Here is a 17,398-nt window from a genome sequence, read left to right as displayed (position 1 = left end):
ATGAATTCATTTAAAATAATTAATAAATTTAAAAAACTTTTATGAACGACTTAAAAGTATTCCTTGATTACAAAAAAATAATATAAAATTAAAAAAAAAAATCAAGAACCAGTTTTAAGAACGAATCAAACATTACAAAAAAAAAAAAATAAAATAATTATAAATATAATAATTATAAATAATAAAATTATTTTATTATTTTATTATTTTTAAAACCTTATTTATATTCGAGCTTCAATATGACAAAATTTTGTATTATTACGTCAATTAATGAAAAAACACGAAAGTGCTCAAAATACGAAAGTACGCCAAAAATTGCAAGTGCTTAGTTTTATATGGAAATCTGAATTGAATATCAATTTGGGTTTTAAGATCCTTTCGCCGTGATTGTTTGAGGCTTATTTAGGCATTTGTGCCTCCAACTTGAATTGGGTCTAACTTAGTCTCACTGCAGTCCAACTGCAGCACTAAATAATGCGTACAAATGCAGTCGAGGGTTGGCCGAGAATGGGCATGGGAGAGGGGGATGGGGCGGCAGACAATTCCTACTGCTTTGAGGAGGAGCTGGCAGCCAGCATATTGCAATTTTACAAATCAAACAAAAGGCAGCAGGCAGTAAAAAAACAAAAACAAATGGAAAAAAAAATGGGAGAGAAAAAAACGGCGCCATAAAATGCAGAAGAATGACTGAGGCAGCGCCTGCCGCTCGGCCAAAAAGGACAATGCGCAGGCCGACCAAGCTACACACACGTCCACGTACGTATCCTGAGGATGGCACAGGACACAGCTCAGCTCAGCTCAGCTAATATGCATTGCACATGCAGCCAGTGAGAGCTGCAGACGAGGAGGCGGACACGGACGCGGACGGAGACGTCGGCGGGGACGGGGTAACGAAACTTTTTTCATGACTGTTTGGCTGTTGTTTGGGCTGGAACGGGAATTCGGCTTGTTTGCCAAGCCAAATGCATCCGATGCAATTTTTTTCGGCGCAATATAGACGCAAGTCCTCGCTGCAATCAACTTTGCGAACGCGAAGGAATGATGGTTGGGTGCCTGGGTGGATGGGCTGTTGGGGCCGCTTTGCAAGTCAATCAGTCCAAAAAGTCGCATAAGCCAAGCGACTCGCCTCTACACCCGCACCACGCCCCATTTATCCGGCTGCTAAAGTACCTATTATCCTTGTACGTTGGCTGGCAACGGGCAAAATGCAATATCGAATGCATTTGGTGGCAGCCACAGCCAACCCACCGCATCGCTCAACTAAACGCACAGAACTGCAGCCGCAAAGAAATTGCAAAAGAGGAAAAACAAAAATAAAAAACAACTTTTATCGTCAGCAGGCCGAAGAGTGAATACCCTTGCAGACAAACGGCTCATTGTTTTAGGATTGTAATTGCTGAGCACGGAAAATATATCTTGAGAAAAAGAAGAAGGTTTCCACCCAAAATTTCATTTTGCGATCGATTCTTTTTATAAAGCCGTTTTTTCACATACGAACTTCATTTTTGAACTATTGTTCCAATGAAAGCTATATGATATAGTTGACTGATTTTGCTTATATGTAAGGAGCATGGCATGAATCAAACTGGCAATGTATATACCTATATACTCAATGAAATCTAAGATCTATTCTGCTTTTACACATTTCATGACAAAACTTGAATATTCTCTTAAAGGGTATACGAAATTTGGTATGCTTTGCAATCGCAAAGAAGAGGTGCCGCACATGGGGGCAACAAAAAGCCGAGTGAGATTTTCAATTAAAAGGAATTGCTGCTCTATGTGGATTTTTGTGCTTATTAGGCTGCTGCACTGCCCCACCTATTCCCCGCACGTACCCACACATACACATACACTCAAAGCCCTTCGCATTTGGTAATCAATTTCAGTTTGTTGTGTGTTCGGCGCCGCGTCGCCTGCCTCCGCTGTTGTGTAGACAATCTTCGCTAATAAGCCGCCAGTTACCGCCCCCAACCTCCGTCGAACGACCTCGCCCTGGCACTTGCATTATGTATAGAGCGGCATTTGGCATTCAGAATTCTGCCAAAATGCATTTGTCGGATATATATATATATATATATATAGTATAATTCACGCCAAAATGCTTAGAATGTCGCATTTCAATTAGGACATGCTGCCGCTGGTCTGCTTAGCATAAGGATTAGTTTCCTGATTATCTATCTGTGGCTGCGCGCGTGTGTGTGTGTGTGTGTGTGTCTGTGTGTGCGGGCACAAAAAGTGTCATTCCGGCACTACAGAGACTGCAGCATAGGCAAAATATTGCTGACAATCCTTTGCCCGGACATGTGGGCGTTGCTAGAGGTTCGAACCCTGCTGGATTTGATGCCTGCTCAAGAGAAAGCAATACGATTAATATAAATGACCTAAAAAGAGTAGTGTACTTGCGCTTGGTAATCAAGTTTGATACAATTTGAATAGAGGTTTCAGCTTTAATCTAGCTCTTAAATTTTGATATATCTCCTTCTTTCGTAGGTGACAAATCTGTGATTTTCAAACTTTGCGACACTTTCGGGCAATAGGGAAAGTGTGTCGCCTAGGGAATATGAAAGCGTTTCGCTTGACAGATACTTGACAAATGCTTGATAATGACAACCATCTGTAACCCACTTAAAATTGTTAAAGGTGATAAAATGTATTTCCATAATATCTATAAATATCGAATCTGCGATAAATTTTAAATAGCTGTACATCATAATCGAATCGATGTTTATGAGCTCTTCACTTTATTTCCACGATTCCCAGGCTAAGCTGTAGATCTATAAATATAGACTTGGGGCAAGGCAGAGAGCATTTTAGTGCCGGTTCGTGGAAAATCCAGCTAGCTTATGGCTGTTTATTCTATCGGCTAATTCCTCATCGCACCAGCATTGCAAATTGCGCTAAGGCTGTTGTGTGTTCGAGGCATATTTAAGTAGAGTCCTTGCGACACGCACAACAAAAACTACAAAAACTATGCAAAAATGTAACAAAACCAGGCCGAATAAAGAACAAAGTCGAGGAAAAACTCTTTGACAAAGGCAGGTAGCAGAAGAAGAAGAATCCAAACCAAACCCCAGTTGAAAGGCTACATATGAATGGTCGGGCCCGGGCAAAGGATTCGCATTGGTTGGGAATGCAAAATAAGCGCAAAGGATTAACAAAAGGTAGATTTGGCAATGCCCAAGTGCATATACTTTCCACTCGAATGACAAACGATTGTCAATATCTACCATATTTGAATGTGTGAGAAAAATCTACAGTTTTCCCGACGTTTTCTTCATCAAAAGTGCGCACTTTTACTTTCGGGGCGCAGCTGAAAATTTGATTTCCTTGGCTGTGATTTTATTGATATGCATTCAGCATTCATTTGGGGTTCTTTGTTTGTCTCACCTTTTGACACATTTCAAGAATGCCAGCAGCCCCTTTTGTTTGAATGGGTTAATTTGTATATTTAGCTGTTTGTCCCGGTGGTTGGCTGCCCTTCCCCAAGCAGCAGCGCAGCAGAAGCAGCTGTCCTTGATAGCCAGCTCTCAGCTGGCGCTGGATCAAGAAATTCCTTGGCCTTCCAGGCTGCATTAGCATGCGGCATTATCGAATATTGATGCAGTGCGTCTGCTGCCAGCATTGAAACATAAATCCAATTAAACGTTAAGTTGCTGCCGACAATTTGTGGCACGTTTGTCGATGTTGCACCTTTTGCGGCGTCGCGTCAAAAAGGAAAACGCAAATCATACGCCAAAGTCGAACGACGGCATCTTGGTAATCGATATGCACCCGCATCCCTAAGATGTCCATAACTCATGGCAATGTGCAAAAGTGGATGTATCGCATATCCTGCGCTCGTCCTTTTGTTTGCCAAAATGAAAGATGCAGCAGCAGCAGCAGCAGCAGTCGCCTGACTGCCTGCCTGCCTGCCTGCATGCCCCTCCACGGCCACGTCCAGGTCCCTTTTAACCTCTTGCTCTTTGTTTGCGCTGCATCATCTGGTGCTGCAATCTGTTTTCCGCATCCTCCATGATTAAACATTGCCAAATGCAGCCAAGTCGCATTTGAAGACTTTGCATTGATATCAGGTGCTCTGCTCTGATGACTCCTGCTGCCGCTCTTCCTGCTCCTGCTTCTGCTCCTGCTGCTGCTGCTGCTGCTGCCGCTGTCGGCGCGTGTCTATTTGTGGCCAACTGTGATTTGCCCACTGGGCTATTGTCTGTCTAGAACTAAGGCCGGATCGTCAGCTGTGGCCACCATGTGGCACGTGTGGATGGCACAATTATAGGCTGCAAGATGCCCGTCTTGCTGTTGTTCGCTTATCTAGCTCTACTTGGAAATGCATTTGGATGTATACATACCCTGCACCTTGTGCAATAGGTGAATAAGAGGGTGCTTGTTTCGTATTTCTTACAGCGAAAGCAATAGAGAGGCATACTCATATACATGATTATAAAATACATAAAATAACTCATATACTTCGTGAATTACGTCAACAAAAACAAATACATTTTTAAAGGGAACAAGAATGGAATTACGACAATAATAAAAGGACAAAATGAAAGGCATTCACAAAGACATTTTAAATAAAATCTAAACAGTTCAAAGTATTCTCTGAGAAATATGACAAATAAATTATTAAAGTTCAGTTTATATTTTAAAAGCTATATAAGTTAATTTAAGATTTTCTTAATCTGCTATTATTCACAGGGTAGCTCGTAACCGAAACCCATTCACCATTAAATATTTTTAGGGGCTTTCGTCTGCTGTTGTTGGCATGCTTAATTACCCGCTTTATTATTAACATGTCACTTTGGCCCACATTCGCAGCGTGCGTTTCTTCTTCTTATATAGAACTAGTACACACTTGTGAATATGCAAATACGACTATTTGAGTTTGAATGGGAGTAATGCGATTTAGGCATGCATTACAATATAATAAGAGGGGATGTGGAGTGTTCGAGAGAGAGTTAAAGGGAAGGAGGGACAAGTTTATCTCAAAGTAATTTCAATCAAAAGGAAAACTGTAGTGCAAAAGGCAGAAATATGCAAAAGCTTTTTAATCAGGCGCCTCAAAGTTGCCGCGTCCAAAGAAACCCGTAAAACGTCAAAAAATAGAACAAGAACCAAGCAAAAAAAAAAAAAAATGTATATATTTAAAAAAAAGAAAACTGTTATTATAATCAGCAGCATCTGCATCGTCCGAGTAGGCATCGCCTTCCGTGCCATGCCGCCCCCTTTAGCTCTTGTCGCCTACTTTGTCATTATAATTTTTCTTTTCATTTAAATAAAAAACAAGCAACAACAAAATGAGTAAACCAAGTGCATTTTGTTATTTATTCGTTATGGCAAGTTTTGCTTGGGTTTTTTAATCAAACTGTTTTGGCCTGTGACTGGCATTGTCTCTGCCAGCAAAACGAGGGAAACAGTTGGCCAGACAGTCCAAGCGGAACTCGCTTTAAGATTGCCTCGTTCTTATTGGTCCCAGTCCCAGACACCCACACCAACAACACGTACACTTGATTGAGCGATGGGCACACGATAAGATACCAAATACACAAACACAGTGCACGATATGCAGCGAAAACAGCCGGCGAATAAGAAAACTTCAAGGCACACACACACACACATCCACACACGCACACTTTTACAATTAGAAAGAGTCGGCAACATGGGCATACCACCACCACGACAACAGCTACTGTAAGAAAACTCACACCATTAAAGTTTCAAGAGAAGATGTGGAGGCGAACCGTTTGAACCACTACAAAGGCAAATTGACAACAAATTCGCCGCAGAAACTTAAGCCAGAGAGCAAGAGGCAGCCAGCCACAAAACGAAGACGAATACGAAAACGAAGCCGAGACCGAAGTTGTGCATTGTTGTGGCCATCGTTTCTTTCCCCTGCCCAACGAGGTCGTCATCGTTGCCTAACTGTGACGTCACGCCTCAAGAAACGCTCAAGGAAATACAACGACCTTCAAACGCTTGAATCGCAACAGGGCAAGAAGCGGCAAAGAATGAGCGTGTAATGGGCATAAACGACGATGAGCATAAGAAGAGCCACGCTCGCTCGCACGCTCACTCTCTCGCACTCTCCGAGCGCATCTGTATCGTGCAGTTCTTTAAGATACTCTCTCTCCGTCTCAGACCTGTATCGCTATGTGCGATGGATCTGGAACTGGGCCTGGGTCTGGGTCTGGGCACTGGCACTTTAGTTGTGCGTTCAGTACAACGACGCGCTTTGTATCTTGTAGTTCGTCGCGCAGAGTCAGAGATAAATTTTGGATTTTGCTCGCGACTCATATGTGTGTGGATTAACTCTAATTTGTTTTTGATTGCTGCCCGGGGAACGGGAACGGGAACGGGAACGGCAACGGGTACGGGTGCGGAATCGGGCACGGGGCAACGGAACGAAACGCAACGTAAGTAAAATGTGCAATTATCTTGGCGCTGCTTTGGTCTTTTGATTTCTGGTTTTCGATTTCGGGACACGGGCACAAGATAAGCGCTCGCTCCATGGGGACCGCTGCCGCCTTATCGCCGCTCTCAGTTTGCGGTCTGTCTTGGTGTCTGTCTGTGTCTGCGTCCGCGTCCGCGTCCATCTGTCCATCTGTCCATCTGCTGTTCAAGTGGGCGTACTTCTTTTGCAATTAAAGAGGCGTTTTATTAATAAACCAAGCGATCCAATCCGCTGGGAATCGCGATTTCAAGTGCTCCTCCACGCTGAGCTGGCAATCATCAAAAAAAAGTCTGACTCGTTTCGAAGAAATAGTGTCAAAGTAGAAACAATAAAACAATTAAGTGATGGCAGGCTGCTAATGAAGCGTAAGTATGTGTGTGTGTGCGTGTGTGTGTGTGTGCGTGTATGTATGCCAAGCCAAGGGCAAAAGATCGATGGAAAACTAGAAAAGTGCGTTAAAGCAACGCGCAGCAGCAAAGAGAACTGGAGAAGATCAAGTGAAAAACGAAGACGCCGCTGGCGTCTCTGGCTGCGGGCAGTTGCTGATGACTCAACGGGAAGAGTATTTTGTGGCCAGCAAGAGATAAACATCAGGAAGAGGCGAACAGGCAAACAGACTGAGAGCGTCGATCAACGGTTAGTAACGGCTAAGGGAGAGTGGGTTGTGGCGCGAGAAACGCACGCAAGAATAAGAATCAAAATAGAATGGGGCAAACAAATGAAGGCGCTAAAGAAGACGGCAACAAAGGCGACACATGAATGTTAACAAAAACCCCGACCCGCAGCCCCCGCTCTACCATCTATGCCCCACTGCTGTTTACTTCTGCATACATACATACATATGTATGTATGTATGTATGTATGTGGGCTCTGATGTTGGCAACTCTGTAGGGGAGCGGAACGCGGGGGTCTTTGGGGTGCATTGAACTGGGCAGCTGCAACTGCAGAGTTGTGGCAGAAATTCGATTTACCAAATAATCGTAGCTGTTGCCAATTCTAGGAATTACCATGTAGATGCAAGTGTCTTGTTGTTGTTGTTTCAAATTTGGCTGTTTTTCTTGTTTATTATTTTTTTGCTGACATTGCGAATCGCATCTTTTTGAGCTGCGGCACAAAGCAGAGAAAATGTGTAGGCCAAAAATAATACAAATAAAATCATAAAAGAAGCAGCTGCAATTGAATTACGAATGAACGAGACGCACACACACACACACACACACACACACACGCTCACAAAGAAAGGGCATAGTAAGAGGAGGAAGCGAAAAAAAAGGAGACGACAATGCCGCTGCATGCGACCCAAACCGAACAAGTCGACGAGACGGGCAAGCTGAGAGGCAGGCAGGCAGCGGCAGGCAGTCAGGGTTGGATGGAGGATAAGGGAATGAGAATGACGATGGCAAAATTTGAGAAAATGTTGCAAGCAACAACAACAACAACAATAACAACGCCGAAACAACGAAAACAAGTAAGCAGGATCAAGGACACATGTGTGCGAGCGCTCAAAGCGAGAACCAGAAATTGTTACACGTCGCACGGGGCGAACGAGCGAATGCCGAGGCACAAAGAAAAGCCAGATTAAGGACCAGTTTCATTTCCTTTGTTGTAGTTGTTGCATGAGTTAATTTCTCTTTATTGTGTTTTCGAGGTAAATAGGTAGCTGTTAGGGTAGTTCGGCTAGGTAGCTCGTCCTGCGGATCGCAGGATGTGCAAGCGAAATGTAAGTGCAAAGCAAGAGGGAATCAAGAAAGAAACGAAAGAACACAGCGCGCAACGAAAGGTAATTAATGGACTGCGAGAGAACGAATGAAAATAAAAGAGAGTGAGACAGCACTGAGAGCAAATTACTTATAGAGGGATCATATGGCGGTTGTACAGTGGTGCGAAATGGAACGAAACTGAATGCAAAAGCATACCAAGATCGTTGGATATTTTGATGGTCACATTTATGAGAATATTGTCGATTAAAACAAGTAAGAGTGGCCGACTGGAAGATACCCAGTACTAACCCAGAAGAAACCTTTTATAAAATATGTATGAAATTTTCAGGCAGGCAGATCATACAAGAGTGTGTATGCATATGCCTAGTATGAGAATATTGTCGACTAAAACAAGTAAGAGTGGCCGACTGGAAGATACCCAGTATTAACCCAGAAGAAACCTATTATAAAATCTGAATGAAATTTTCAGGGAAGCAGATCATTCAAGAGTGTGTATGCATTTGCCTAGTACGGGTATAAAAGACAAAATGGTTTGTTGTTATAAGTGATATACTGGATCGGTGTGTACTATACGCCACATGATCTCAGAGATATGCAAAGTTAACTTTTAAATCGATTTTAATCAATTTAAGGGAGGGACTTGTATCCGAATAAGATTGGATGGAAAAGAATAAAATTTGCAAATTGAATGGAATCGCAATCAATAATGATTAAAACAAGTTTGATACGATTTGTGGGCTGTCCTTGCTCTAAAACCCCCCAGGCTCTACTCACATTTATCACCTGTAATTAAATCCTTTGCTGTTTTCCTTGCAGGCAGCTGCTGACACATTCAAGTTGTAAACGCTGAGCGATAAACCAAGTGGAAATTCATGTGACACCAACAAGAACGGCACACGATCAGAATCAGCAACGTCATCGGGAGGGAAGGGAGAGCAAAGACGAGGGCCATAAAAGGCTCGTGGCACATGAGGCATTAGGCCATCGCCTCTAACTTCGATAGCAAGTACTGGGGGTTGTTGAATTCATAAAGAAGTTGCATGCGGTGGGCAACTGAGGGGCGAGACAAAGCGATCCTGTCGAGGACGAGCCCTGCTTATCAGCCATGCGTTGCCAGCACCGCCAGCTGAATGCTGAGGGTTGAGGCTCTTATCTTAAAGCTAACCGGGCCAGGAGGAGGGTGCACGAAAAAAGAGCAGATGTTCGGAGTGAAAACCCAATCGAGCTGACGAGTCCACACTTTGCGCCTTGAGGGTCGCTGAGGGAGTCGAGGAATTATTTACATTTGCCATTTGCCGCAAAGGACGCGTGTGTGGCATGCGCCGAACTGGCAGCCAGAAGCCATATTCCACCAAAAAGCAAACGCCATTTGGCTATTTTAGGAACCGATCTCTTTAGCTTTCAGTTTCGTGTTTGAAGCTCTACAAAATTTGTTAGTTTAGAATGTCGGCGGATAAACATTTAGAAATTGTAGAATTCAGCTTGGCAGATGAGAGTGCGGCAAAAATAAAAGCAGCAGCGGCAGCAGCAGACGAGAAAGCGCCAAAAACTTTTAAAACATCAGAGAAAGAGAACTGTAATAGACAATCCCCGACAGCTGCTACTGCCACTGCAACAGCGGCTGCATCAGTAACAGCGACAGCAAGTGCAACGCCAGCGAACTGCTGCTCGAGTCAAGCTCCCAAGGCGGAACAGGCCACGCCCACAAGCAGCGCCGCAGCCACGGTTCGTCTGGGCAGCCAAGCAGCCGGCCAGGATGCGACCGATGGCATGGGCAATGGTACGGAGCTCAAGTTTCAGTCGTATGTGAATGGCAACGGCAACGGTGTTTACAAGATCATCAAGACATTGGGCAAGGGCAATTTTGCTAAGGTGAAGCTGGCCCTCCATGTGCCCACTGGCCGTGAGGTGGCCATCAAGGTGATAGACAAGACGCAGCTGAACACCAGCGCCAGACAGAAACTGTACCGTGAGGTGCGCATCATGAAGCTGTTAAATCATCCGAACATTGTCCGGCTATTCCAGGTGATCGAGTCGGAGCGCACGCTCTATCTGATCATGGAATACGCCAGTCGCGGCGAGCTATTCGATCATCTGGTCAAGAACGGACGCATGCGGGAGCGAGACGCTCGTATCATCTTCCGGCAGCTGGTGTCGGCCATTCAGTATTGCCACAGCAAGTTTGTGGTGCATCGCGATTTGAAGGCCGAGAATCTGCTGCTCGATCAGCACATGAATATCAAGATTGCGGACTTTGGATTTGGCAACACGTTCGATCCGAATGCCCAGCTGGAAACGTTTTGTGGCAGCCCGCCGTATGCCGCACCGGAGCTGTTTATGGGCCGGAAGTACGCCGGGCCCGAGGTGGATGCCTGGTCACTGGGCGTGGTCCTCTATACGCTGGTCAGCGGCTCGCTGCCCTTCGATGGCGGCACACTAAAGGAGCTGCGGGAGCGTGTGCTGCGCGGCAAATATCGTGTGCCCTACTATATCTCAATGGACTGTGAGAATCTGATGCGGAAATTCCTCGTGCTCAATCCCGCCAAGCGCACCTCATTAAATGGTGTCATGGGCGATAAGTGGATCAACCTCGGGCACGAGGAAGCGGATCGGCTGCGACCGTATCGTGAAAAGCCCATGGAGCTGCAGGATGCAGTGCGACTGGATCAGCTGGTCCACATGGGCTACAAGCGTCGTGATGTTGAGGTATCCCTGAGGGGTCAGGCCTTTGATGACATTTACTGCACCTACATGCTGCTGGGCGTGGCCAAACCACGCGGCTCCCGCCAGACCACGTCGGAGACAACCACTTCGGATAGTTCCTCTTCCAGCGCCCTGCCCTTGGCCAGCTGTGTGCAGGTGACGCTGCCGCTCGAGAAAAGTCTTTCAGCCACAAATCGTCCCCTGCCGCCGCGAGTAGCTAATGCGCTGGCTGCGGCTAGCCCTGCACCGAACTCCATCATAAGTCCGCCCACCACCACCACCAACGCCGCAGCAGCAGCACCACCGCCCGCCAAGCCCACACGCCGCACGCCCGCTCGCAAGACAGCCTCCTCTAGCACCGGCAACAGCTCAACCACCACGCCCAGTCGGAATCGGTCCCCGCAGACGCCGCAGAGCAAGCGTGCCATCAGCTCCAGTGGTGCTGCCGGCGTTGATGTCAAGCCCACGCTGCTCAGTGCCCAGCGGCAACTGGCCCAGGCCCAGAAGTTGGCCAACAGTCCGCAACGCTTCCACTATCAGGGTTCCGGGCGGCGGCCCACAACGCTCTACGAGAAGGCTGAGCCCGCGACAGCAGCACCGACTGCGGCAGCGAGTCCCTTGCAGGCGCCTCGATCGCCCATGGATGGGCGTCTGCTGGAACGGCTGCATGTCAATGCCCAAGCAACTGGTGCTTGTGCCGCTGGCCGTGCGACGCCCACGCCTACGCCCACGCCCCCACCAGATAAGTCCGGCGACAAGCCCTTCACACGCAGCAATGTGGCGCGCGCCACGTTTCACTTTGGTCAGGGGCGCAGTGGCAAGCATGGGCGCGGCAACTCTGGCAACTGCGATGAGGATAGCTACCATCAGGCGCCGCCACTCTCGGCGGACGATACCAAGCCCGCCTCCCGCGTCGGCTTCTTTTCCAAGCTGACGGCGCGCTTTGGCCGACGTGTCATCCAACTGAACGAGAAGGATGTCGCCGAGCAGCGCAAGAACCTGACCAAGTAGCATAGTATTACTATGTATACATATATATATATATATATGTATGTATATGTATATGTGTATATATATGTGTATATATATTTTCATATATCGTCCATGTACGCCGAGAAACCCCAAATGCATGCCTCAAAATGTCACCAAGTTGTTGGAAAGTACAAAAGAAAAACTAAAAAAATATATATATATATATACATATATATATATATATGAAAAACAATACAAAATAAGTAAACAAAGGAAAATGATATGGAATGAGAAGCAACAAAAACATCAAGTGGAAAAAACTAACGTGAAATTGTTAACTGCTCTTTAGAACTATAAGTGATAGTAGAGTATATATTTAGTTGGTATATTTTTTAAAACTGAACAAAATACATACACACATAATCATAATACTTTGCAATAAAAATTCATTTCAATTTTAAGCACAACACATCTTCCAGCAGGGGCGAGTGACTCCCAAACTGTACAGCAACAAAATGCCATGTTGGCATTCCAATTACAGTTTGGCATCCTTCTGGCACCAACGACAAATTTGCTGTCACGAATTGTGTGGTTTTTTTAGATTAATATTTATCTAAATATTATCTTTTTTTTTTTTTAATTATTTCTTTGTATAAATTGTCTGATATTTGTGGAATTTAATTATACTTTCTATCCTTAACTTTGTATGTTATATCTTTAAAATCCATTTAAGCAAAACTAATTCTATTTACAGGTTTAGAGTCGTTTCCAGTTGAATAGCACCAATTGATAGGCAACAGCAAGTGCCTCACAAACTGTACAGTGACACTGAAACTGTTTTTCGCACAACTATTTCCAGTTAGCGTGTTGTCCACACATTAAGCTGCCAATGGGAATTAACTGAGGCAAGCAGTTTGGCTAGAGCGGGCTGCAAAGGGGTCAGCCAAACAACAACAACAACAACGGCAAACACGAAACCGCAATCATTTTGCACATTTTCAAATTTGTTAAACACAGCAACAAAAAAAACAACAGCATAAACAGGCAGAGGTATACAACAGGTATACAAGTCGGCGTAGGCGTTGAGCTGCGGAAGGAAAAGGCGTTCACATTCCCATTAAGATATACACATACATATACCAATGTCCGGGCCCATAACAATATCCGGGAAATTCCGCAGAGGGGCGCTGACTTTTATGGTGGGAACTAACTGGACAAAAAAAAAACAAACCCAAAAGCGAAACTGCAACAAGAACGGGGCCTAAGCTAAGGGTTGGCCAAGGACTGTTCGACTTATTGGACACTCGCATTGATGGCGGAAGTAGAGCGCGGTTAATTTGCGGAAGTGTTTGGGCGGGCGAGCTAACAGGTCGCACATAAATTATGCATATTAGCGTGTAATGGAAAATGCATTTAAATGCTTTTCCAGCAGCACTTCTCCGATAAGGTACTGCTAAACAAATAGCGACAATTTCCATTTGTGAGTGGAAAGTCAATCTGGGGGCAAGCCACGAATCGCATTGCCTGATAAAATCGAAATCGAATTCGAAATAATACTTGCAGCAAGTAGGCAAATAAAAGGTGACTAGTTGGGCAAACAATACGAGTCAATATTTTAACTGGCAGTGCGCCCGACTCTTGATTAGATATGGGCATATATAAATATCTATATGCCAGATATAGCCGCAATCGCGGTTTATCAAGGATTCAAGTGTGCACAAGATTTGACAAACGGTGCAGACAATCAGATAACCGATTAGATAGCCCAAACAACAGCTAAAACCTCAGGCAACGCCAACTTCCCTCTATTCAAAACTACACGGAGAGAGAAATCTAGTGCTCACTTTTAATACGTATTAAATTTCAGATGATGTCAGATTTTTTCATCAACCTACAAATTCTTGATTCGTATATAACTTCCGATAAGTTCGAACTGCTTGAATTAATTATTTTGCATACTTAATTTCAGCTATATACGCAATTTATTGTACAAAATGTACCTTTTTAAAGTTTTTTATTTTAGTAAACTAAAATGACACATGCATCTTGTGCACACGGTCCAATCGTACTTTGAGGACTTGACTTGATATAAGAAAGAATATCTCTTTAATATTATTTTGGGTTGGGTATAATAATTAATAAGCTTATATAACCTCTTTTGCTTTTTGTGAGATTTGTGTTTCTACAGTTAATTAGAGCACGGGAGTTCGATCCCAAAACCTGCGTGCTGAGAGCATCGAAGCACTGCCTACCGCGCTTCTGAAGGACTTCGAATCTCTTGAATTTTTCTCACCGGGTGCGCTTAAACTACCATTAGATATACGTTTAGTCGCCTGTCTGACATCCTCCTATAAATATGCAATGTAAACTTGGTGCGGAAGTGCCAATAAGAAGGCGTCTGCGTAATCAGCTGCGTCTTTAGAGCAAAACAAAAGCTAATTTGCGGCAAAACTCTCATAACGAGCATGTAAATGAAACCAGAACCAAAAACCAAAACCATAAACTGAAACTGAAACTGAAACTGAGACCCAAACAGCCGAAATAAAGAAAACAAATATTAACAAAAGAACATGCTGGCTTACAGGACACTTACAAAAGGACAACGTCTTTGGCAGGATACTCGAGCAGCTAATTGAGGGTGGATTTGTCTTTAGAATCAGGACCTCAAGTGCCTGGCCAAACGCCTTGAGTGTGACTTGTGGGTCGCTCGCCCGCAAAAATTATGTCAATAGCCCCCAAGAACAACTTTTTTGGTACTGGAAGAAATTTGTAGTGTGCATTGTATGTGTGCGTGTGTGTGTGTGTGAGTTGCCGGTCTTACCTTTTTTTCTTGGCGCTTGCCATTGTTTGGCCTGGGCAAATATTTCAAGAAATTTGCCAGAAGAAAGCATAAATAAGTGTGGCCAGCTTAAGCGGTTAACATTTAATGTCAAGTGGGGTCGATGTTGAGTTTTCATTTTGATTTCTTTTGATTTTTCATGTCGCTTGAAAGCATTTACCCAGCAGTTTCTCTCTTCTTCGATTCGTTTTTGGCATTGTGCTTTTCACGCCAGCCAATTAGTCGGATTCGTTTTGGGCTCCCTTTTATAATTTTCTTTCTGTTTTTCTTTTTTTCTACTACTTTTCCTTGTACCTTACGCAAGCTACCCTTAATTAAGGCTGAGCATATTTAAGCTTCTTTTGGCGTGTCTTAGTTTACAACTATTTGTCTCATTTTCCGCCTGACTTAAGCGTTTAATAGTTTTCAGTTTTCAGTTTTACAGTTTTTGCTAGCTATAGTTTCACATACTCCTCGGAGGGCTGCCTCGTTTTCTTGTTGGAAGTTGAAAAGTTTTTCTTATTGGAAAGGGTTCGAAACTTTGCTGCTCACATTGAGCGTGCTCAGCTGAAGTTGATTTTACGGTACATTTTTTTTTGTGGTCTTCTGGCAGTTAATCAATTTTTCTCTATTGTGTTTTTATGTCTTTTTTCATGTAGTAAAGTTTATTAGAAAAGCGAGTCTGTGGTTTGTTGTTGGTCAAAAACTTTTAATTAAGAAAACCTTGAAGTGATTTATTGATTAGGTCTCTCGGACATACACACACAAACAAAAGCCTACAGTTAAGAAAATGCCCAACGAGAAGGCCCTGCCCAGCCCCATAAACTGAACAGCCAATGAAAATTCGAGCCGACTTGCAAGTTAATCAGCTCTGCGAACGGCGGCCAATGCATTAAATGAAAGATAAGTGACAGACGTTCAAGCGTAGGGGGTGGGGTGGCAGGGGGAAGGTGTGGAAACCGAACTAATTCAAAGAGACGGCGGGCGGGCGAATTGAGCAAAGAGGCAGCCAAGCGACGATGACGGTGAGTAGCAAATACAAAACGCGGCGAAATCAATTGTGTGACCAAAGGCGAAGAAGAAGCGACAAAGCTAGCGGCGCGGGAGTGAGCGTGAGTGTGTGGGTAGATAATGGGCAAAATAGTGGTGTAGGAGGGGAGGCGGGGGGTATGACTAGCGATCGACGCTGCGACGGCTACTCCCATATGACGATTTCTCTCTGATTTTATTGCGCTGGTGATTCGCTGAGGCGCGCTGCTTATGCAAGCGCAAAGAAATACACCCACAACACGCACACACACACACACACACACTTACCGTCACGGTCTGCTCATTAGGCGTAACGAAACTCAGAGCAGCAGCAACTGCACCAACGATAACTACAACATTTTCGAATTACTGAGTTCTATTATAATTTGAATCTCTGTCTCTTTTGCTGGCCAATGCGCAACAAGAAGCTAAATTGAGCTCGAGTTTTTTTTAGACAAAATGGCGGATGTTTCCGGTGACAGTTAAAAGTGATCAGGTGCGGCCCCCTCTAGATGTTGACCTGTGCTGCACATTACACGCCCAGCGCCCGCCACGCCTTCTGCCCCCCCCCCCCCCCCTAAAGCTCTTTTAATTGTAATCATTATACAAAGATAATCAGTGCGTATTCCCTCACGGTTGGGACTGCGGCTGACAAAATTCTTCGTGACAGTTCCGCTCAGAGCGGTGGTAGGCAGCGGGCAGCAAGCAGCAGTAGCCCGTGAGGCAAACAACTTGAAGCGGATGTGCTGCGACTGCGGTCACAACAAAAAAGCGGAACTACTCTTGAAAGATTTGCGCTGGCCATTTGGGCCACCACCTTCGCTGTCACTTTGTCCCGTGCTCTGTGCCGCCTGTCTGCGGCTTTTCAGCAGCATCGACAACCACCAACGAGCAACGTGCAACGAGCAGCGTGCAACTTGCAACGGCATCGGAACTTTGCTTCATGGGCGACGCTTTTACCTTTTGCTGTTGTTGCTTTCTGTAATATTATTAATTGTTCGCTTTTTTGTTGCTTTTCTTTTTATACCCTTTTAGTGGGTATTTTAATGTTGTTCTTAAATGTGTCGCAGGTAAGGAGACGTGTCTTAACCAATAAATAGTATATATATTCTTTATCAATAACAGCCCCTGGATCGCTTAATTTTAATGCTATCAACATACACTTGGCATAGGTTCATATTGCTGTTGCAGAAAGTACATATGTCGTAATTGGCAGAAACTGACTACTTTATAATAGGCACGATCGGTTAAAATTTAAAAATGGTACTTATTATTAAAAATTGAGAAAACCTGGGATTAACAAAGTCTTTACAGAATCGGACTACTTATCATATATCTTTATCGGAAAAAGAGCTATTTTAAAAGCCTTGGAACAGAAATTTCAAGATATCTCGATATCAAGTACGAGCTTTGTTTTCCTTCAAATATATTAACAAACTTTTATCTAGTGGGACTACTAACTTTAAGCCACATGTCGACAAGGGTATTTCAAGTGCGGCGTGGCGAAGCGTTCCTTTATGCTTAATATGTGTTTATTTATGTCGTGCTCCCCCTTATTGTTTCGATTTCGGGCTTGGTGCGTGCTATATGGAGTTGTTGGGTTTAACGACTTGTTGTGCCTGCGACAGGGTGTGAGTAGGGCTTGAGGGTGTGCCACTTGTTGGTGCCGCTGCACGTGGGAAACATATATATACATGCGGCGACTTG

General features: G+C 44.4%; 2 protein-coding genes across 10 annotated transcripts in view; one reads left to right on the top strand and one right to left on the bottom strand.

Annotated features, from left to right (window-relative positions):
* The window catches only part of pros (homeobox protein prospero), a 76,886-nt gene that overhangs the window by 43,660 nt on the left and 15,828 nt on the right, over positions 1-17,398 (bottom strand). The gene's annotated exons all lie outside the window — the stretch shown is intronic.
* KP78a lies at positions 5,379-12,305 on the top strand. Of its 3 annotated transcripts, none has more exons than XM_070207454.1 (2): positions 5,379-6,410; positions 8,990-12,305. In XM_070207454.1, exon 2 carries the CDS (start codon positions 9,613-9,615, stop codon positions 11,881-11,883), a length of 2,271 nt encoding a protein of 756 aa, XP_070063555.1. In that variant the 5' UTR covers positions 5,379-6,410; positions 8,990-9,612; the 3' UTR covers positions 11,884-12,305. The 3 variants fall into 3 exon arrangements, with proteins under 3 accessions (XP_070063555.1, XP_015027794.2, XP_032289983.1); XM_015172308.3 differs by having other exon boundaries at positions 8,986-12,305; XM_032434092.2 differs by lacking the exon at positions 5,379-6,410 and adding an exon at positions 6,861-7,084 and having other exon boundaries at positions 8,986-12,305.

The sequence above is a fragment of the Drosophila virilis genome, chromosome 2 (assembly GCF_030788295.1).
Source record: "Drosophila virilis strain 15010-1051.87 chromosome 2, Dvir_AGI_RSII-ME, whole genome shotgun sequence".
Taxonomy (NCBI): Eukaryota; Metazoa; Arthropoda; class Insecta; order Diptera; family Drosophilidae; genus Drosophila; species Drosophila virilis.
The sequence above is the reverse complement of the archived record's forward strand: the minus strand, read 5'-3'. Positions and strand labels throughout refer to the sequence as shown.

What these genes read in the sequence shown, in the direction of transcription:
- KP78a (XM_070207454.1), top strand. Translation starts at nt 9,613, where the DNA reads ATGTCGGCGGATAAACATTTAGAAATTGTAGAATTCAGCTTGGCAGAT.